Genomic DNA, 21956 nt, shown 5'->3' with positions numbered 1-21956 from the left:
GTTCAGTAGTAATATTGTGATATTTCCACTGCACATGCTAACCAACTGAAAACAGGCAGAACGAACGAACGGGGGGGCAAAAGGGATCAGCTGATTTCACTGTAAATATTTAGGGAAGATTTTTAGATAGATTTTAAAGGAGCACTGTCACGTTTTTTTCACTTGAGCTTATTTGGATGAAATGATTAAATAATGTGTGTAGACATTTCACCGTCAGTGAAGCCGTTTCCTGGATATGGGGCAAAACTTCTCAAAACAAACACGTGGTTGGCTTGACTCGCCAGCCTTTTTCCCAGAAGGTAACGGGGGAGTGTCATGTGATCGCCTGGATGGGTGGCCGTCCGTAAACCAGTCTCTACGTTCAAGGGTTTGAGCGCCAGTTACCTTCTGGGTAACACAGGCTGGAGATTCAAGCCAAACATGTCCGGTGCTTGTTTTGAGAAGTTTTGCGCCATATCTAGGAAACGGCTACACTGACTGCGATTTTAAAAATGCCTACACATAATTTAAGCATTTAATCCTAATATGCTCAAGTGAAAAAAGCGTGACAGTGTTCCTTTAAATGGTGATAACTCATATCTGGATAAGAACTGAACAGTCCCAAGTATTAAAATGTCTGTCAATTTATTGAAACTCGATAAAGAGCGACTTCGTTTCATGTACCACTAATTTGTAATACAAACTTTTAATTAAAAAAAACAAGTTGAAACAACGACTCTAAAAGACGACTAGTCAGAAAAATGTCATGAAATCAAGTGCACAATATTTTTTATATTTACAGACTTAACTGGCACACATACTTCAACTGTTTCAGTAATGCACTGCCATACATTTTAAATCATAAAGGATGCATCCAAGATTAGAAAAAAAATTGGCTTTTCCATCTCTTAAATAATAAAACAAGATATTGGCAATACGCTTCAAATAATGTTTCTCAAGAAAATTATAGGCACCTATTTTCCACATTTAAAAATACATTTTCCTTTTTTCATTTGAACATGTATTATTCATTAAATTCACCATTCACTTTCCCCCCCAAATGTCCTGATTTGAAGATCCAAATTCGTTATTTAGTCATCATCCATAAAATAATAATCCTCTTCTCCACTTTCATCAGAGGGATGTGGAAGCGGTTCCTTGTCCGAGAACATTTTCCACACGACAAAGGATTCATTTTCAGCTGAAAGACAAGCAGTGCAACATAAATGTTTATAGGCTGTGTCACCTTAGACTGCAACGGAATCATTTTTGTTTCACCTACAAAGATCACTGAATTATGAAGTAATGAGACGGCCTTAAAGCAAAACTGAGTGACTGGAAGAAAACATGTTTGACACATTCAGGGAATCTTACCATCTGGTCTTCTCCTTGTAGGTTTTACAGATGATGAGGGGGTATAATTCAGCTTCTGGAGGGTTAAGAAAAGAAAAAACTAAACTAAAACAAATTGCCTTTTGTTGGGAGTAATTCTTGTGACTTGATAGCACAGCAGAATCTTGATGCATATGAAACCAATTCCCACAGCAGTTTGTAAACCATCACACCACTAGCCAGCCAAGCTTAATCAACCTTTCAAACATGGCAGTCAAAGCATTGTCAGTGAAAATAATAAAGTATGGTTTTAAGAATGATGAAAATGAACAAGATAGACCTACCTCAGGGCAGCTGCCCTGTCCACGGACATTGGCCCAACCTTTCCCCATTTTCTTCTGTAGCTGGTACACATACTTGTCATTGTTGTTTCTTAAAAACAAAAATAAAGTCTCTTCATCCAGAATTGTACAATATAGTATTCAGTTTCAGTACTTCACATCCCCCCCCCCCACAATCTTACCATAACCTACAATATACTTTACTGCAAAATGACTTTGACTGACACTCATAACCATACTTAGAATTATTTTTTTACATTACAAACTGATGTCGTCTCTGTAGGCAGTACTATGTGTAAATGAAATTACTTCCACATCCCAACTACGGTATTTATGTATGCTGTGCACAATCCACTGCACAACATCTGTTCAGCTCAGCTGGAGGGTTGTACAAATGTACAAACATGCTCATACAAGACCTCTGCTGCCGAATTGGAAATGGGAAGGCAATCCACGGTTCTTCCCGGAAACACGCACCATGTGTGGCTTTACCCTTACAGCCACTCGGTATCTGTCCTTACAGATGGAGAACTGACCTCTCAAATACTGAATATGAGATAGTTTATGTCCGAGTCATGCAGGAGGAGAAGCCTGAGTGTGCTAGGAGCAACAAAGGCTGCCTTTGATGATCTTGTCCCAAATGGAGACTGGATGTAGAAATGTGGCATTTGGTGCAGATGGAGCCTCACTGAATATGGGATTCCATGGTGGCGTGATTGCATGCCACACAGGTTCGTTTTTTGTTTTTTTAAATATTTTTCCTGTTAAATGTTTGAAGGTGTACTCCCGATTTGCATTTAGGTGGCAATTGTTTTTGTTATATTTTGTTTTGTCAGTTTTTGATCCCCGAAATATTCTAACTTGGGGGCAAAAAAACTACTGGAAAAAAGTAAGCACCAAGCCTTGCACTGAATCATGGAAATCATAGAATAAAAAGACCTGAGATGAAACTGAACTGCCTTTAAAAGTGCCAATAACCTTCAAATTGCCAATTCAAAATACAGATTTATTAACAGCTAATTACACACAAAGACTCCAAAGGCATTTGAGCAGACCCCGTATTAGCCCATGAGGATATTATTACCTGTTCACAGAGCCCAACATTCCAGGGCTGATGTGAAGACAATGGGGGGTCTTTACTGAAGGGAACGCACTGGAACTGGGTGTTTGGGGGTCCTGTTGCAAGTTCTGGAACGCACAGTCTTCTCCATTTGTGGACAATGTGGGCAGCTGTTTCACAAGGGAGGTGATGGAGTCATGCACTGTGTGTTGTGAGAAATTCCTCCCATAACCATCATTAAAGGTTTCTGCAAATTGTGCCAGAGTAGCTCTTCTGTCAGTTTTGACCAGACGGGATAGCCTTCGTTGCCCTCGATGAGCCTTGGGCACTCAACATCCTGCTGCCAGTCCGTGGTTTGTCCCTCCTCGGACAACTATCGGTACGTACTTACCACTGCTGACCAGGAGCACCTCACAAGCCTTGCCCTTTTGGAGATGTCCTGACCCAGTCGTCTGGCCATAACAATTTGGCCCATGTCAAAGTCGTTCAGGTTTTTACAACTGTCAATTTCTCCCGCATCCAACACTTTGACTACGAGAACCAACAGTTTGCTTACCGTCTAATATCCCAGACATTGACATGCCACATTCTTATGAAATAATAAACATTATTTGCTTCATCTGTGAGTGGGTGTAATGCTTTGGCTCATCAGTGTACTATGCTTGAACAAAATTAACTATTGCTAGCACATAAACCGTACCTTTTCCTAATATTTTCTATTTTGTTAATTATATTTTGTCCATTTAAAACTCACAAATTGGAAGGAAGAAGTTTAGAAGGAAGCGTATCTTAGATTTTGCCATTTACTCATATTCTTTGACAAAACAATTACATCCACAAGATCCTGGCAATGGTCAGTTGTGTATAATGTAATAATAACCTCTTGGACTAAATTAAAAGTTATCGACGCTGCATGACTATGGGAAAAGCTGTGCCATCTGCGTTCTATTGTAGTTCTCACCCTGACGCGTTTGTTTTGCAGAGGAGAGGAGGAGAAGATGTCGTCGTGGTCATCTTTGGGCATCTGGTCCAGGAAATTCCGCATTTGTTGCTTCCGCTTCAAGGTGCCCGCTTTTGCCGTTATCTGAGGTGCATCCTTAACTGCATGCCATGAAAACATGCAACATTCATGCTATGACACTGTTCATAACCAACTCCTCTAAGAATTTGTTGAATAAAATGTATTAAGTACTTATGTACTTCTATTGAAGTAATACAAATAACTGTTGCAAGGTCTTAAACAATTTTTTAATTTGCACTGTTAAGATTGATTAATTTGTTGCGAGGGGGAAAGGAAGTCAAGTTGTTTCTGCAATTCATGTGATTCCTTCTAACCTGCTGAATGTACATACCTGGTTCCTCCTTTTCACCGCGCGTGGTTTTCTTCCTGGCCTTGGCTTTGTGCAGCACGTTCTGCTGATGGGTGTACTGCTCCTGGCAGTCCTCGGCTGAGCGCGTGCCCACCGCCATCGCCACGTTTATCCAGAAGCCGCTCTTGTGCTTGGGAAATGAGGACACGGCCCTGACGCACAAACACAGTCGGAAAATACAATTCAGCATTGAAATCAGAAATATAACCTCCCCCTCAGCAACCTATAAAACAGGGACACTTGCAACTGACCCATTTAAAACCTGAAAGCTATGCTCTCCACAGTGAGGTTTATATTTACTGGAGACACACACACACACACACACACACGCACACATGCACACATGCACACACCCACGCATGCACACAACCTCCCATGTACATTGCCCTCCATAATGTTTGGGACAAAGACCCTAATTTATTTATTGACCTCTTTGCATTTGAATCTCTCTGAAAAATAGTTGTTTTCCTGTTGAACTCAATGGAAAACATATTCAGGAGAAACTATTATTTTCATATCTACTGCATATCTGGTAGCAGCACGGTGGTTTGAGGCTCATTTATACCTTGGACTCTTGATGACTTGAAGCCATTTAGCCAATAAATGTGTTCCATACTGTTTCAGCATAATTTACAGCTGAATCTTGACCCAACCCCCAATTTCCATGGAGATCCATTCAAATGCAAAGAGTTATTTTTGCTTGTAGGACAACCTGAAAATAAGATATCCAGGTTGTGATGATGTTGAGAGGTCACAGACATCAAGAAGTCATATGAAAGCATATGCAATAAAATACTAAACATGACTACTTTAATTTACATAACATTGCTGTGTCTCAAACATTATGGTGCCATGAAATGGGGGGACTATGTATAAACACTGCTGTAATTTCTACATGCATGTCAAATGTATACAAATGCCCTTAATTCAAATCTGACAATATGCACTTTAACCACATTTATATTACAAATCTCAAATCGTGGAGTAGAGGCAAATAAATAAAAGATGGGTCTTTGTCCCAAACGTTATGGAGGGCACTGTATGTTATTTATTTAACGACATGCTGCAGAATCGCTTCAAAGGCACCTAGGGTGTTTTTTTGTTTTGCTTTCATCAAGATTTAACCTATTACCATCCAATTTTAAGGCTGACCCATCATCAACTTTGTGTTTGTTTGTTTACGCAACAAAAACGCTAAAATTCTGAGAATGAAATGTGTTCCCAACATCACTGTCTGTTCAATTAACTTACAGATGTAATTTTCCACATTAACTTTTAATTGGAGACAATCAGGCTTTCTGACACCTTGAACGGAGTACGAAATGAAGCCTTGCCGATAAAGCTTAATGTGACATCTGCGAACAGTGTAATTTGTGCCAAGTATTCAATCATTGAGCACCATTCAATTCTTTAACACCTCTAATTCGTTTCTGCTGCACGTTGTCACTCCACATCCTTAATCATACCATCTTGTTTCACTCCTCTTAAAGGTACAATAGGTAAGAATTTTCTGTTAAAACATTGTTACAAGACCATTGTAAATCCATTCCTATCATTGAAAAAGGGTCACTGACACCATCTGCCTGGGTTTATAGTCCTTAAATTTGTGTTTCAAGGGGTGGGATAAACAGTGTTGTGGTTTAAGCGTGTTTGTTGCTGCAATTCCTCTCTTGACCGTTAGAAGTTACCTATTGTACCATTAAATAGCACCCACACACACACACCCACAGTGATATATTCTCATATACGTGCACTTTTGGACCACATATTGCATTTTTGGCTGTAATGCTAAAAGGCTTACTTGTGCAGCTTTTCCAGTTCACTTTCTGTCCAGTCATCTTCATCCTCCTCTGGCTCTTCCTTCTTGGACTTTCTGCTGCCCTCTTTATTCTTCCCCTTTGCACTTATTTTCGTTTCCCCTTTCTCTTCAGAGGAAGGCTTGGAAGAAGGCTTGCCCTTTTTCACTTGGGGGACATTCCGTTTTTTCCCTGACAGGCTAAATTGACAGTCCATGGGGGATAGCCCGAAGTCAGACAGTTCACTCTCTGAATCACACGAGACGAAACAACGCTGTTTACTGAACAAGTGAGCACTGTTACTGCCGTGTGCTGTAGGCTGGGGGTTCAACGTTTCCTTGTCCGTGCCCTTGTCTGTGCACAAGGGGCCGTCTTCTGAGGCTTTGACCGACGGCCCGCGTTTACGCCGTGCCGCCCTGCTTCCGCAGTCAGCTGTGCTATCCCCGTCGCTCCCAGTGCTGAACAGCACCTCTTGCCGCGCCTGGTCGCTGTTAGACAGACAACTCGCAGCCCTCGATCTCTGCTGGTGTCTCCCTCCTGCCCTCGGCATAGTGAAAAGCCTTGGGGGGTCCAAGAAGCTCGAGCCGTCGTCACACTCTTCGGTGGGTTCTGCCTCCTGGCTGCACCTCCCCCTGCGCTGGGTTCTGGTGGTCTTTGGCGGGGAGCTGATGACTCGTATGCCCTGCTTACTCCGGGAAGGAGACCCCAACAATATGGGGGGGTCACTAATCGCATCGCTCTCCAAATCCAACCCAACGCCCCTGCGCTCCCGGGGCAAGCGTCCGATCCGGTTCTTTCCGGTTAGTTCCCTTCCTCGCCTTTGAGAACCAGACTTTGAGGCAGGGCCCTCGTCCCGCTCTGTTCCTTCAGAATCCCTCGACGGAACCCTGCCTTCTGCTTTTTCCTGGTCGGAGGAATCTGTAGTTGCTCTGCTCCGGGATCTGGTCCGAGGTCCCAGTCCATGCTCGGCGTCAGACGTTGAAGGATGCTGGTGCTGCTGCTGGCTGCTGCTCCTGGATTTGGCGAGCTTTGTGGACCGGTGCGTTTTCTCCACGTTGTGGCGGGTGGGACCGGCGCTGTGTGAGCTTGCCTCCCTGACCGAACACCTGTTCCGTCGGGGATACTGCTTCAGCTTCCTGAATGGCGCAGGTGCTTCCGCTTCCTTGCTCCTGGCGACCTTCGAGCACTCATCTGACAGATACAGTTCTTTTAGCTTGACTAACACGACCACGGGATCTTCCAGCAGGGCCTGTCCACCGCTTCCAGCCGAGTCAGCATCCCACGAATCTAAGTGATATTTCAGGTGGTTCTCAGAGCACCTCTGGTGCAATGCAGTAGATGTTTTAATTGGCGTCAGCCCCACCGTGTACTTCTGATTTAACAGGCCCTGGTCTGGCCTTCTCACATTCAAAGCTTCTTCTGGCAACTGCTTACGAGACGAGGACAGCTTTCTACTGCTAACTGCCATGTCTGCTTTTTTCCTCTCCGTTCCCCTGTCGTGCACTACAAAAACAGAACAGTCAGGACTGCCCATGGCTTTTTTAGCATTGGTTAGCCTATACATAGTCTAACTGTTTTCAAGAAATCCACCTACATACAAACAAATGCTGTCAACATTTTAAAAAGAAAACAAATACAGCTGAGATGAAACAAAGCCTACTTCAATGCGTCTGTGCAAGAATTCCCTTGTAGCTTCTACAACCTCTAAGACTGTCAGTGACATAAAGCTTGCTTCCAAAGGATAACTTTTATGTTCCTAAGCACTTCCTGTGAAGAACTCCAAGAACAGGAAAGATAGCATAGACATGGTAGCTCATTGCACGTTTCTAAACATACAGTAAATGTATTCCCTATGACTGCATGCACATGCATACATACCCTTGGACTTAGCTGAGGAGCTTTCCAACGATGTCTTCCTTGTGCTTTGAGATAATCCATTCAGTGCAATTATATCGTCACTCTGTGCAATCAGAAAAATCTAAATGTTATGCCTCTCCCCAAAGAAGCACAACTGTGCCAATACAAATTTAGGACTGATATATTAATGCATACTAAACACCATTTTTACATTGTAGCATTACTGTCTATCTAGGAGAAATTCCAACAATGTGACCGTTTTGGTAGCCCACATGATGGCAATCTATGAATATCTGTGATATTATAATTGCGCAATTTGGCTTAGTTAAACTGTAAAGAAAATGGATCTATTGCAGTGTGAATGAGAGTACCACTCACCTTATGACAGGTGAGAGTAGACGTGTAGTCCTCATGGATGGTAACGTTCATGCTTGAATCCAAAATAACTCTCCCCCCTTTCCAGTACTCCAGGGGTGGCTTGATGAGTCTCCCACTACGGGACAGCTTTGCGCTGTTCACCTGGAGTTTGGCCTCAGGACCAGAGGCTACGTAACCAGAAAAACACCAGAAAAGGCCATTCGCATCCACTCAAGATTGTGCACAAGGGGTTCAGAGATGTCTGTCACACACAGCATGCAAGTTAAAGTACTGGCCATAAGTTTTTTTCCACATACATTAAAACAGAAAATGTTATGGAATCTGAAGTATAACATCAATTCAAAATTACCTCCCAATGCAAACGGGGGACACAGATTGATTAATGAAATTTTATATCAAAATTAGACAAGGGAGTGAGCTTAACGGATGTTGCTAAAAGGCAGCCTACAAGGAAAATACCACTTTTGACATCAAAAAGTAGCAGGGAAAATTTTGCTGTTGGATGGAAATCCCCTAAAGTTTGCTTCACACTGATGGCTACAGCCAATACAAGCAGCAACTTCCAATTACAATTGGTGTTGTTGATTTGGCGATTTTAATTCTATTGTTGGTTATTTGATGCACGTTGTATGGCAATTAGGCTACTGTTAAATGCCATTGAGGTTATTGGTTCATTGCGACTTCAAATAAACTAATTTTGTGCTTGCCTGTGTAATTACCATATAGATTCCTTGGTTGTGGCTTCATTTTAAACGTGCCCATTATAAATAGATTTCTAATGTTGACATTATGTTAATTTATTATGAACATTAGAGATTTCTAATTACATTTAAGTCATACACACATCACGTAGCCTAACTATGCAAAACACATAAGGTTTCTGCAAATGCTGACGTAACGCTCCTTCACGATACAAAGGCTGTGAATGCTACGTAATGCAGCGCATACTGTACATTGTTTTTCATACCATTCCAAATAGATTTGCCCCTGCCCTAAAAGATGCATTTGTTTATTTTTTGTATTTAAGCCCAAGTTGCTTAATACTGTAGCCTAAGCCCACTAATTCCCAACCCCCAGTCCTTACCACAATGCAAATGCAGTTCAAAAAGCAAGCACACAGGCCTAGCCTATGTGAAACAAATATTCAATTTACTGTACCATATAATAATAGGTTTTCAAAAGAATAAGAGAAGTGGTATTTTCACCTCAAAATGTGACTTCATATCATAATAAACGCATCCAGGATATTTCTGTTGCTTCTGATAGCTTGGATGTCACATCTTTTCACAAGATTGAGGCGGACATGTCATGTTCTTTTTCCCTGAAGACTGCTTTCGCAATTTAGAGGGTATTTCAGGCTAAATAGGTAATGTGACAAGCATAATGGCGACTCTTTTTCATGCCTAATGTCAAGAACCAAAGCTAGCAAGACACAAAGGAACAATAACGGAAGCCTAGCTTTAACGTATGCTCACAGTTGTCTGCAGTACTTAAAGCAAAAAGATGACCAATTTAGAAGTAAAAAAAATGATGGTGCCACACAAGTTTGTAGCCTACACTACACCGCTACATGTGAATTTGACATCTGTTGCCTCGAATAGAGGTATCTAGGCTACTCAAACAATCTACAGTTGTGTTCAAATAAAAAGCAGTGCGTTAAAAAAAGTTAATAAAGTGCAGATATTTGATAGCTTTTAGTTCCATATTTCAAATGTAGTGGAAACATTACACATTCAATTCCAAATCAAAGCAAACAAATCTGTGTTATTCTTTTACAAGAAGCAAAGAAAAGGAATATTAATCTGTTCAAAAAAATGGCAGTATCGACATTTTTCTCTTCAAACTCAAACACTGACTGTATAAACTGAATACTGAACAATTTTACTCTTTTTCTTTCTGGAGCTGATGAATGGCTGAATCTTTGCCACTCTGACTATTCTTCAATGCGTTTGAACAGTAGCACGGGTTTTTATTGCCATTTTAAAGCATATGTGATAATTTTAGCTGAGCATCCTATAATTTGCTGCACTTGTTTTTTTTCACAGAATTAATGAATTCTCTAATTAAACTCCACACTGCTAATATTTTGAAAATGCCCCGTTCAATGAATGAGTCAATTACTCAGAACAAGCAGCGTGCATGTCATAACAGTTGGTTCTGTTGTTTTTCTATTACACTCCAACATCTACAAGTAAATTATTTGCCATGCAGAAATATCAATACTACTAATAACATTGGTTCATCAAGTTACTCATGTTGTACTGTTATTTTCTTGAACACAGCTGTTCTACAAAGCAAAAATAATTGTAGAACAAAATAATGAAACCGTTGAATTTCGAGCTTCATATTATGTAAAATTAGTAAGGCCTACTCAGTGAGCTCATCGGCCTTTCTCGCTCTTGATCTGATCACGAGGTCTCATCTTGGTTTCTAGATGAGCCATTTCAGTTGTCAGCAGGACAGGGCATGCCTTTGATAGGCTGTGCATCAGGGAGCGTGCTACTCACAGAACTTGCGCACTTGTCAGAGCAGTGAATGCACACATTAACGATGACATCCGGATTATTGATGAGAAATTTGATAATTTTGTGCGCTTGCTGGCAGCGGCGCTGAGAATCTTGTTCCAATGACAATTGGAGTTAAATACTGAACCAGTCGGAACCCCAAATTCAATAAAAGATAAAAAGCCTAAGAGTACTCACGGGTCTTTGCCTTTGGAGTTATGGTGGACTGCTCCTTTGCCCTCATCCTGTACGGTTTCGTAGATGGCTTGGGGTCAGTGCCCTTTTTATGCATTTTCTTTTCAGGGGCCGAAGACAAATCACTGAAATTGAGAGGACAAAACTTTAAACAAAACTGATTTAAGTTGGGCGGCACGGATGGTGCAGTGGGTAGCACTGCGTAGCACTGCTGCCTCACAGCAAGGAGGTCCTGGGTTCGAATCCCCGTTGGCCGGGGCCTCTCTGTGCGGAGTTTGCATGTTCTCCCCGTGTCTGCGTGGGTTTCCTCCGGGTACTCCGGTTTCCTCCCACAGTCCAAAGACATGCAGGTTAGGCTGATTGGAGAGTCTAAATTGCCCATAGGTATGAGTGTGTGAGTGTATGAGTGTGTGAGTGTGTGAGTGTGTGAGTGTGTGAGTGTGTGAGTGAATGGTGTGTGTGCCTTGCGATGGACTGGCGACCTGTCCAGGGTGTATTCCTGCCTTTCGCCCAATGTATGCTGAGATAGGCTCCAGCCCCCCTGCGACCCTGATCAGGATAAGCGGGTTCAGATAATGGATGGATGGATGGATGATTTAAGTTGGCAAGTCAATAATACTTAACATTCTTTCACGGTAACCAATTAAAAAATTGCCAGAAAGACTGAACCCCCGTTCTGGGTTTTTTTTAATATATTTTTTTTAATTCCACTTAACTTTTCGACTGGCTCAGACACTTTGTGCGCAATATACATTAAGAGAAGTTCCTGGAAACTTTTTCCCAGTGCTTTACAATAGTAGGTATACAATATTTGGGGGGTTCATAAGAAAATATACTTGATCTAAAGCAGCCTGAACATTCAGAAAGCCTTGAGAATGAACACCCCATTTCACCCCCATATACACACACACACACACACACACACACACACACACACACACACACACACACACACACACACACACACACACACACACACACACACACACACACACACACACACACACACACACACACACACACAAACACACACACAAACACAAACACCCCCTTTCCATCCATGCAGTAAAAATAACTACATATTCCAAACTAAACCCAACACCAAAATCCTGTATAGTTACAACAATGAAAGTAAAACCGCTCTTTTAAGCTTAAAAGTTGTTGCCTACCTTTTTAACTTGGACAAATAACTCTCCAAGTAATCTTTCCACTTCTCTGGAAAGCCAAAGAGAAACTTCTTCAGAAACCATCCAGGAAACACTGGCAATGAAGGTCAACAAACATGTTAATATGTGTGAGAGTGTGAGAGCAAAGACGAGCTGATGCATGGGTTAAAGCCATTAGCCTGCTTACCCGAGTCAGGGTCGGGAGACATCGTGCCCACCAAGATGTAGATGCTGCCTGAGATTGTCTTCAGGACGTTGCTTGAAATCCGCTCTGCAATTAGGTTGCTGTGCCAGGGCACCTTTTTATCCCTGTTTCATGCCATAGAATAGACATATTTCATGTAAACAAGATGAAAATGCTCTCAAAGATTCTTCCGCTGTGCCCAAACACATCAGCCCAAATGATCGATTGAACTAAATTCTTGATTATACTCACAGGCGAAACCCGTCAACAAACAGCCTTGAATTCTGTGACTTAAGCTGCCATTCCGTCAAACTAATTCCCTGCGGCTGTGGAAAACAAACAGCAAATTTTAGAATTGCAATTTAAATCCCAGGGGTATGCTTCTATGTGTCCTGGAAACACACTTAAAAATGCAACAATTTGTTATCAGAAAATGTGAAAGACAAACCAATTAACCAGATAACTTGTGCACTGTCATTCCATGCCAACTCAACCAACACAGAACATTTGATGGAAAAATGTACCTGAAGGCTTTTTCAAGTTCAATAATCCCATAATGCACTGTTTGTTTTTTGTCAGTTAATAGACATTTTTCCCCAAAGAATGGAGTACGATGCTCATAAGCATTTTGGGACATGAACTGAAGCATTTTTTTAAATCAAAATGTATACATAGCAGGACCCAAATGCAAATGTCACAGTTTGTTACATACAAGTAGGATATTACCGTAGGAACCTGTTGCTCCTTTGAAGTCTCCGATTCTGCCTCCTCTCTGTCCTGAAAAACGGTCGCCCTCTTTTTGGGGATGGCAATGCGGGGCGAGTTCTGGAGCAGGCTGTCGTTGGCGAGGTCCGGAATGGGCTCCGGCGCAGAGAGGGGTCTCTGGCGGGCTGGGGTGCGGTGCGTGTAGACCATGCCCACGGAAGAGCAGTCGTCTGCAGGACTGGGGAACGCGGTGCTGCCGCTGCTGGACACGCCTGCGTTGGCGCCCAGGGAAAGCTCATCGTCCGCCTCATCGCCACCCATGGGCACAGTTCTCCGTCTGCAGGGTCCGTGAATGCGTTCTAACGGGGCGGGGGTGGAGGGGTCAGTGAAAGTGTCAGTTTGTGAATATCTGTGGTAGCACAATACCCTGGAGATCCAGGTGCATGCTGCAGGGTTTGGCTTTTGTATTGCAATTCAGTCAATACAGGAAATTAACTGAAAAATCCTCATAGGACATTATGGCCAGTTTACATTTAAGAAATTCATTTTCAGTTCAGTTCATTTCAAACATGGTATGCGGCTCAAATGATCCTCATCTGTGTGCGGGGGTGATTAACAGAAAATATGTCAAACAGTGGAAACCATTGGGTTCTGTATGAAATTAACAGAAGATGGATCAACAGGTTAACAGCTTAACCAATACTTCAAAATCATCACAATGCAGTGAGAAAGTATAAAGATAAGTAAAGCCTACATATTTATTTGAAAAGGACATGTCATTCTCTCATTTTTTCTGGATTGACCAATCAAAAATTCTTCACCTTCCACAAAGCCCTATGGCATTTTGGGAATATGCACACAAGCATGTTATCTTTCAAAACAAATGCAGCAAGCCACAGATTCTTTATACTCTGTGATACTGCTGTTGGGGCATGCGATTAATGGCCCTGGGAGCATTGCAACTGATACAGGGCAGATTATAGGAACCTATTTGACCAGAAGAGTCACTATAGGACAATGATTATGGGAATAACTGCCAGCTGAAATGTCCTTTCCCTGGAGAAGCTATGGCTCTTTAATCATCACTCCACAGGACTCCCAGTTACAGTCACAGTCAGGAGGATTCGATCTGGATCATATAATTAGAGAAAAGAGCACTAAGATCAACAGTCCAAGCTAGATACACAACCTTTTCAGTTCTGTATATGTGCAGCACTTTGATATGTATTATGACTGGCAGTAGTGTTTCACAGTGCTTACAAAGACACTTACAGCTCGCCATTTGCAGGTTCCTATTTAATGTATTTATCCAGGACTAAAGCCCCCATTGAGATCTCTTTTTCCACAAAGGACCTGATCAACAAAGCAGTATATACTAAAAATACATGAGAATCCACAAGCTGATTCTGAAAAGGCCAATACAGTAAAATAGTGACATCAAAACATTGCGGTTTTAACAAAGCTTAAGAAAAGTACCCAATTTGACCAGCTGTAGTTACACAGCTGTAAACATTGACATTGTGTTTTTCACTTGCCGTAAGTAAGCAGAAATGTATTAAAAGTAAAGACTGAGAGTCTCACCTCTGTGATTTACATCCGCTGTGCTGGTCACCTGATTGGGTTCCTGTCTCATCTGTAGTATCACCCTTTCCTTCATCTGGGCAAATATCTTTGCTGGAGAATTCTGCACAGAGTCCCTTCTCATTGTGCCAATGTCAGACCTCTTGGCAGGAACTGCGGGCACTAACACACACACACACACACACACACACGTTTGTGATTTATTTTCCAACTGAAGGGCCATTCTCACTGGAAAACAGACAAACAAGTGTATTACAACAAAACTGAAGCAACTTACTGGCAAAAACCGGGTCATGATAGATCTCATTTGTAGAGGACTCTTGTTTTTCAAATCCCATCTCTCCTCTGGTGTGGAATCCAGCAGAACAGCTGGGTGAAGGAATTGGCTGTCCCAGCCGAGTGCTGCTGCAATTGGATTGGTGTGGAGCTTTGCAGAAGACTTTGCTGGGCTCCGGAAGTCCGTTAGACGGTGTGTTTTTTCTCGGTGATGTACCAGGGTGAAGCCTCTGAACTTTACCAGGAGTCATGCTGGGTGAGAGGGTGATGGCTTCAATTGTATTGATATCGTAATAGGCCTCCTGGTTGTCCTTAGCGTCTGTGCTAGGATGGTCGGCTTTCCTCGGGGTACGGTACAGCATGTCCCGTTCTTGCCTGGCTCTGGGACCATGGGCGTCGATTAACGATTGTGCATCTCCACTTTGTCCAGACAAGAGATTCTGCTTCTGCACTTTCGCTTTCATTCGAGCAAAAATTTTCGCAGGCGATTCAGGGGGTTTCTTGTGCCCCATTACCAGGGATACATTTTTACTCCACCGTGGTGGAAAAATGACAGGATCACCGCCCAAGGGAGATGTGTCTTCAGCAGCAATGCTACTAAGCTCACATGGCGATAACTTGTAGAAGTTATCTTCATGCAGTACAGTAGAGTGAATTGCGTTCATACTTCTGTTTGTTGACCCTTTTTCAAAACCAAGCGGATTGGAGAATTGAAAGGGTCGGTGCTCTTGTGCCTCGGCCATTTTAAATAGATCCTTAACAGGCGTTACAGCGTTTAGAGGGATCTTGTGTAAAGGTAGTGATTTGTAAGGAACCGCCCGCTCTGTTTTGGTTGTTAGTTTTTTTGTCCCCGAGAGCAACATGTTTAGAATGTAGTCTTCCAAGTGTATCAGATGCGATTAAAAGCACGCGATTGGTTTTCTACTTCTTCGTCCATTCCAAAAATATAAGAAAACAATCCAAGCTGGCTTTAATTCTGCAAAGAGACGTATGGTTAACGTCTGAAAAGGTACAGCCTAGTTAACTTACAGCTAACATTAGCCTAGCTCTCAACGAGAAGTGGGAGGGTAAACGTATAAACTATATAGCCAAGACAAGTAACGTTAGCCACTAGTAGGGTGCACAAAATACTAGTCAGTGTACGCATATGCAAGCTGTACATATTTTACGGTACATTTGTATCTAAAAATCCACCAATGTCGTGCAGTTTTGTCAGGTAAGCAAACGTAACGTATATTGGCGGATTTGCGCATGAGCCGAAGCACTGGCCTCAACATGGAGAAATCTAAAAAGGACATAATTTAATTTACCCCAACAATAGCGAACTGTGCATTTGGTCCCTCGTCTTATATTCTACTTGTAATGTTAAAATCACATTGTGTGTAAAATAACAAATACAGCAAGCTAAGTAGCTAGCTATGTGTAAATATAACAAGCTACGTGACACTCACCGCCGGAGTTTGAAATTTGCAAACAAGCCGTTGGATTGGTTGTCGATGCAAGATTGCGTCACTCGCTAAGAGATCACATACTCTGAGGTCATCACGGTGCGACAGCAACGCTTATTTTTTGAACTTTTAAAGCCTGGCGCTATCGAGTCTATGGGATCTCACGTACTGGTTATTGAAGGATTCTGTGTTTTTGAAGTTGAATAATAATGACAGCATGTGTATTGCGCGAACAGCAGGATTACTTGAGCGCATACATGACAACTATACACAAAATTGCTGCCAAGTGTATGACTGTTAGATCGTTAGATAGCTAATTCGAAAAGATAATGAACGCAGGTCGTATTGCGAAAGCAGTCTTGCTGGCAATGTTAATTAAGTAAAAGCAGGCTATGACGGCAGTATGCAAATTTGTGTGGTTTTCAGGATATGTGTGCCTTGGTGGCGAAAGTAAACTGAATGTTCAAAAACTGACTATCGGGAAAGCCTTATGTAAACTGTGATGTCTGGGGCAGCATTCAATCTCCCACATGAAGTATGGTTTCAGGTATTTCTATTACTCTCTGATGAGGAGAAAGGGAACGTTCGCTCGAGCTGCAAGTACTTTAAGAGGTTGATAGACCACCCCTCCATGTGGAGGAACAGCGCTGTGGTGCTGAAGAAGATTCGCTCCTATAACAGTCAGTACTGGGACACATTGCGGCGAAGGAAGACAAGCATGGTTGTGGTGCACAAGGCGGGGACGAAGGAATGGGGTCTGATTGCAACGTCGCTCCCATGGCTAAGTGCAATAACCATAGATCAGTTGTTGGACGTGAAAGCACTTGGAATCCTACTGCGTTTTAAAAACCTGAAGAGATTGGTCATCCGGAGCTTTCAATGTCATTCGGAGCTCGCCAGTGTATTGGCGCCGCTGCGCCAACTCACTCACCTTTGTTTGTGCGAGCTCCATCGCGCACCTAGGGCAGAGCTAATCAATGCTGTGTCCCAACTCACCGGCCTGACCTCACTCTTTTATCACGAAGGCGACAAACCCATCTCCAGACGGACATTACAGGGAATGCTGACCTGCTTGCCTAACCTTACGGAACTGTCTCTAAAAATGCAGGCTGTTTATGGCATTCTTCCTGATGACTATTTTTATCTGCCAAAAACACATCATGATCCAACTGATGAGGTGGCAGCATTGGATTCAGTTCCAAATAAATCACTATCAGGTGTGATATGCTTGATTTGTAATGTCAAGTGTGTTTTCAAATTACGAGAACAAAATGCAATGCTTATCATTTTAACTTCTCTTCAAGCACATTTCACTGTGAAGGATTTGTTCTGAAACTTGTTTTGCTCACATAGTCATGTTGGCAGCTTGATACCTTTGGGAAGATGCATAAGTGAAAGTGGCCTGCATCCACACTGCTTTTTCAGCATCTCTCATCCTGTCCCTTGGTTGGATATGCTTGTTGTGACATATTAGGAACTTTCCTTAAAAATGTAATACTGTTGTCACCTGAAAGTATCAGTTTTGTTATGCGCATCATATGTTTTTTGTTTTTTTTAGGTCTTTACAAAAACAGAGCTAAATCCATGGTTTGGGTGTTAAACAGATGGCCTCAGGAGCCCGTTGTACTGTACTGTATAAAATGCTGTAGTTTTGACTGGTTAAAATGGAGTGCCTATCGATCCTGCCTATTTGCTTGAAAGCCTGTCTGTTCACTGGCCTCACAGATACAGATTGCTTCATAATGATTGCAGCAATTTAGCTTTTTGTTTTTTGTTTTTTAAATACAGTTCTGGTCTAAAGTATCTAATCTATTTGGTAGGCAGAGAAGACCCAGGCTTGACCAGGCTGGAGCTCCTGGACTACATGGACCCAATGCTGTCCGCTGTGGCCTTGGAGCCACTGTGCTTTCTCCAGGCTCTGACTGTGTGCTACAGGGACCGCGCTGTGGAGCCCAGCAGGTGCAACATGAGGGTGTGGCTGAGGAAACTCCCCTGTCTGACCGAACTCACAGTGGCACGTACGTACCCTACAGACTTCACCTTCCAGTCCACTGCTCTGTGAGGCCGCTTTGAAATGGGATAGTTCTGCAAAATATAATTATGGCCTGATCGGGATATACAGTATATATTTGTTTTTTGGGTGGCTGGGGTGTTTGTGTCTCTGCAGCCCTTCTCCCTCCCCCTCAGGTTTCTTTATTTTCTGTGCTTATTTGAATGGTTTTCCCCCCCATTTCTCCCAATTGCCAACGCCACCCATGCTCATTTCCTCCGCCTCCATAGCTTGGAGGCACACATTATTCACTGGCAGGAGTCGCTAGTGCATGATACGCTTTCATCCTGACTCACTGATATCCTCCCTCCCTTTCCTGAGTGACCAATTGAGTGTCACCCTGCATGGCTGCTGGCTATAGTCCAGATTTGAACCCTCACTGCGGTGCTCATCTTCACACTAGAAGGGTGTTTTAATAGGATGTACTGCTACAAAATTGGCAAAGTGGCATAATGTACTGTGTTAATTCCAACTAGCCATATACTTGCATCAAGTAATCACATGTCTTCACTATTTTAAAAAATGGGTCCAGAGTGGTACTTTTGTACTACAGCCTATGCCTCCATTATGAATGTAGTTTTATATGGGTCAATAACAGATAAGGCTTTCAAAGGGGCAAAATTGTACCAAGGTAAAGTAGTAATTGAAATAATTATTTTCATGTAAACTTGGCCGTTTGCAATACTTTCATATTTGTGTGAATTGGTACAAAATCACACTATTTTTAACCAGATTGATAAGTTTATCCCAAAATAATTAATATTAAAAACTGGCTGAAATGTATACTACTTCTGTCATTTTCCATTCCCAGGTCTTGCTAACCCTCTGCATATTGTTGCAGATTGGTTTGCATTCACATCCCAGGGGGTTTAATCTGTCAGATGAAACGATACTTTCATTAATGTGCTGTATGAGAAATGATTACTGTAAAATGAGGTTGCATTTTTAATCAATTCAATTGGCAGGTGAAATCAGTTGGTTTCTAGTTGCAGAAAGAGTGGACACAAATAAACCTTTCGCGTTCAATAAAAACTTCAAACGCAATGCTTGACAAGTCGTTGCATTGTGTTCACTTAACTTTAAAAAGCATAGGGCAGGGGTGCACAGCTCCAGTCCTGGAGGGCCAGTCCGCATGCTGGTTTTGTTCCAACCAATTACCTCCATTTTAGATCTCCGACAGCTCTATAAACTACGCTGGTTCACTGCTGTATTTGAGCACGGTAAAATCTTCAGGATACACTCTGTAGCTATAGCTGGTGCTTATACAAATGTCAGATCAACATATGATTGAGCCAATTAAATAAATTATAGCAGAAGTTGGCACAAAATCCTGAAATGGATGTTATGCACCACTGGCATAGGTTAAGCACATGTGAATGACTGGTACCCTGTATGTCAGGTAATTTCGGACTTTGAACAGTCAAGAGAGGAATTGCAGCAACAAAAACGCTCAAACCACAACAGTGTTAACCCCACCCGTTCTCCGTGAACGTGCTGATGTTGAAACGGCATTGGCTGTGGCAATTAGAACCAATTTTCAACCAATGAGCTTGAATTATCGTACAGCTAATCAATGTTTTGGTACAGAGTGCCGGCCCATCAACTGCAAATTTTGAAACCCGAATTAAAGCACTATAAACACAGGCAGAGGGTGGGTCAACATGTCAGTGAGCCCTTTTCAACGATAGGAAGGGATTTACAATGGTCTTGTAACAATGTTTTAACACAAAAATCGTACCTATTGTACCTTTAAATGCCTCTTCCTATTGCCCTGACGTTTGCAGGCGGGTATCCCCTCAGTCTGTATGTGCACTCTCTGCCGGCGACCCTCCAGAGCCTCTCCCTGCTCCGGGTCATCATCGGTCCGGGAGACCTGAGCGCTCTAGGGAAGCAGACTCCGGACCTCCAGCACCTCCACGTAGACCTGTGCTGCTATGGCAGGCAGAGCGGCCTCCATGAGCTACCTGCACTCTTCCCCAAACTGAAGACCCTCAAACTGCGGTGAGAACAGACCCACATGGACCCAGCAGATTGCACCCAGCCATGTTTTTCTGCCTGTCTAGCTTTACATCATTTTTCAGTTTTGGATATGGCGACACCTGTGGTCACTGATAGTCCCAAAAGTTTGTTTTCACGCTCCAATTATCAGAGATACTCCTTTTCAGGCTGCGCCTTTCCCCTCCCTTTCCTACCTCCCTGTAATTAGCCATATATGCTATCGATTGTAATTATCACACTTATTGTATGTATGCTTGTTTTATAATTCTTAGTGCTATATTTACCAAAACTGTTTTATTGCTGTTGTCAGTTTGTTATCTTGATTAATCTTCACGACTTCAAGTTTTTATCTATGTGGAACTGTACTCCCCTGTCGGGTTTTCAACAAACTTGTCCCTGGTTACCATTTTCCACTTTATTGTACGTCGCTCTGAATTTGCATCCAGGGCATCTGCTAAATGCCTGTGATGTTATGCAACAGTATGTAATAATCTAGAAACAACAGTGACAGCAACCCATACTATAGATTTAAGCTGCAGCAGCGTGGTTTTAAGATGTTTTAACCGTGATGAGCTTTGAAAAATTGGCAGCAATTTTCGCTCGCTACGTGTAAGTGGCACTATCATTATCTTCCATCAGTGATTGATTCTGAGTAGATCACAACCAGTGGCTGACAAGGCTCTGCCGCAATGCCCTTTAAGTGTAATCTGTCGCCTTATCCGCCTCCGCTTACTATTAGCACAGATGCTATAGTGCTTTCATACCCTCCTCTGAGGGTAAATTGGACTGTAAACCCCTGCACTACCATATTCAAAAAACAGATGGTACCCCCATAGCAGGCTGAAAACATTACAGTTCTGCCTGGAATATTTGCCATAGTTGTTCACATCGGTTTAAATTTTTTCCCCTCGAACATCAAGTTGCCAGTTGAAATTGTACTTCCCTCTAGGGTCTTTCAGCGCACTTATCCCTGGTTATGGGTATGCACTTTGCACCAAATGCCATTATTGTAATGTAATGAACTGGGTCTTTAATGGTACCGAGTCTGTGATGGGGAAGAGAAATGTTGATAGTCAATTGTGCTTTCTACTTGAGCCACGTGGTTACACAAAAGCACGGACAGACTGTCACATCGATCGATTGGCTATTTCAGACATTGGAACATGACGGAGGAGGAGTTTGTGGGCTTGGCCCGGTTACAGCACCTTCAGAGGCTGGTGGTTCTGGACGCACAGCCCGGACCCAGTCCTGCCCTCTCGAACCTGATCCGGCAGCTGCAAATCAAGACCGACTATAGGATACAGGTGATCCACTCCCTGATACCGAGGGACCCCATGGCCTGCTTCTGCAGCCAATACTAAGTGCTCACTGCATCGCAGGTGTCATGTGAAGCGTTTTTATTATCATTACTTATTGTTGTTCTCGGTTAAAACTCCTTATGTGTGCCTTTGTCTTCACTTTCAATAAAAATCATCACCCGTCTGGTTCTTTATGCCTCTTATGAATTATCTTATTTTGTGCAAAGATGACACATTTTTAAAGATTCTGGCGCTAATGGATTTTTGGGACGTTACGGAGGCTAGAAGACCAATTATAATGTGCATTCTAAAAGGCCCTTAAAAGGTTAGGAAAAAATGTGGCCGCAGTGTCAATTAAAATTCAGCATTCAGTGTGTGCCGTTCACCTTCCGGAATTACTAATCTCGCACCAACAAGCAGCTGTTCACGGAGCTACAA

General features: G+C 42.6%; 2 protein-coding genes across 4 annotated transcripts; one reads left to right on the top strand and one right to left on the bottom strand.

The window, feature by feature from the left end:
- Positions 1-607: 607 nt before the first annotated feature.
- On the bottom strand, positions 608-16171 carry mis18bp1 (MIS18 binding protein 1). The gene is made up of 17 exons (XM_061231955.1): positions 16035-16171; positions 14726-15700; positions 14449-14610; positions 12889-13226; positions 12415-12488; positions 12166-12287; positions 11982-12072; positions 10816-10937; positions 8114-8280; positions 7757-7838; positions 5884-7381; positions 4065-4234; positions 3674-3813; positions 2737-2882; positions 1656-1743; positions 1354-1408; positions 608-1180 (listed from the first exon to the last, which is right to left on the bottom strand). The coding sequence occupies exons 2-17, from the start codon at positions 15585-15587 to the stop codon at positions 1071-1073; spliced, it is 4227 nt and encodes a 1408-aa protein (XP_061087939.1). The 5' UTR covers positions 15588-15700; positions 16035-16171; the 3' UTR covers positions 608-1070.
- Positions 15424-21707, top strand: im:7136021 (uncharacterized). 3 transcript variants are annotated; one of them, XM_061225939.1, is made up of 4 exons: positions 15424-15733; positions 17993-18190; positions 20007-20223; positions 21374-21707. In XM_061225939.1, the coding sequence occupies exons 2-4, from the start codon at positions 18037-18039 to the stop codon at positions 21579-21581; spliced, it is 579 nt and encodes a 192-aa protein (XP_061081923.1). In that variant the 5' UTR covers positions 15424-15733; positions 17993-18036; the 3' UTR covers positions 21582-21707. The 3 variants fall into 3 exon arrangements, with proteins under 3 accessions (XP_061081923.1, XP_061082011.1, XP_061081839.1); XM_061226027.1 differs by lacking the exon at positions 15424-15733 and adding an exon at positions 15765-15940; XM_061225855.1 differs by lacking the exon at positions 15424-15733 and adding an exon at positions 16286-17389.
- The last annotated feature ends 249 nt before the right edge of the window (positions 21708-21956 follow it).

This window comes from Conger conger, chromosome 1 (assembly GCF_963514075.1).
Source record: "Conger conger chromosome 1, fConCon1.1, whole genome shotgun sequence".
Lineage (NCBI taxonomy): Eukaryota > Metazoa > Chordata > Actinopteri > Anguilliformes > Congridae > Conger > Conger conger.
The sequence above is the reverse complement of the archived record's forward strand: the minus strand, read 5'-3'. Positions and strand labels throughout refer to the sequence as shown.

Excerpts from the sequence above, each read along its gene's own strand:
- mis18bp1 (XM_061231955.1), bottom strand. The coding sequence starts at position 15,587 with ATGTTGCTCTCGGGGACAAAAAAACTAACAACCAAAACAGAGCGGGCG. Across the intron at positions 2,883-3,673 it reads TGCAAAACAAACGCGTCAGG|CTGCCCACATTGTCCACAAA; the intron begins GTGAGAACTACA and ends CTTGTGAAACAG. Across the intron at positions 1,744-2,736 it reads ATGTTGGGCTCTGTGAACAG|AAACAACAATGACAAGTATG; the intron begins GTAATAATATCC and ends TTTGTTTTTAAG.
- im:7136021 (XM_061225855.1), top strand. The coding sequence starts at position 16,675 with ATGTCTGGGGCAGCATTCAATCTCCCACATGAAGTATGGTTTCAGGTA. Across the intron at positions 18,191-20,006 it reads GACCGAACTCACAGTGGCAC|GCGGGTATCCCCTCAGTCTG; the intron begins GTACGTACCCTA and ends TGACGTTTGCAG. Across the intron at positions 20,224-21,373 it reads CTGAAGACCCTCAAACTGCG|ACATTGGAACATGACGGAGG; the intron begins GTGAGAACAGAC and ends TGGCTATTTCAG.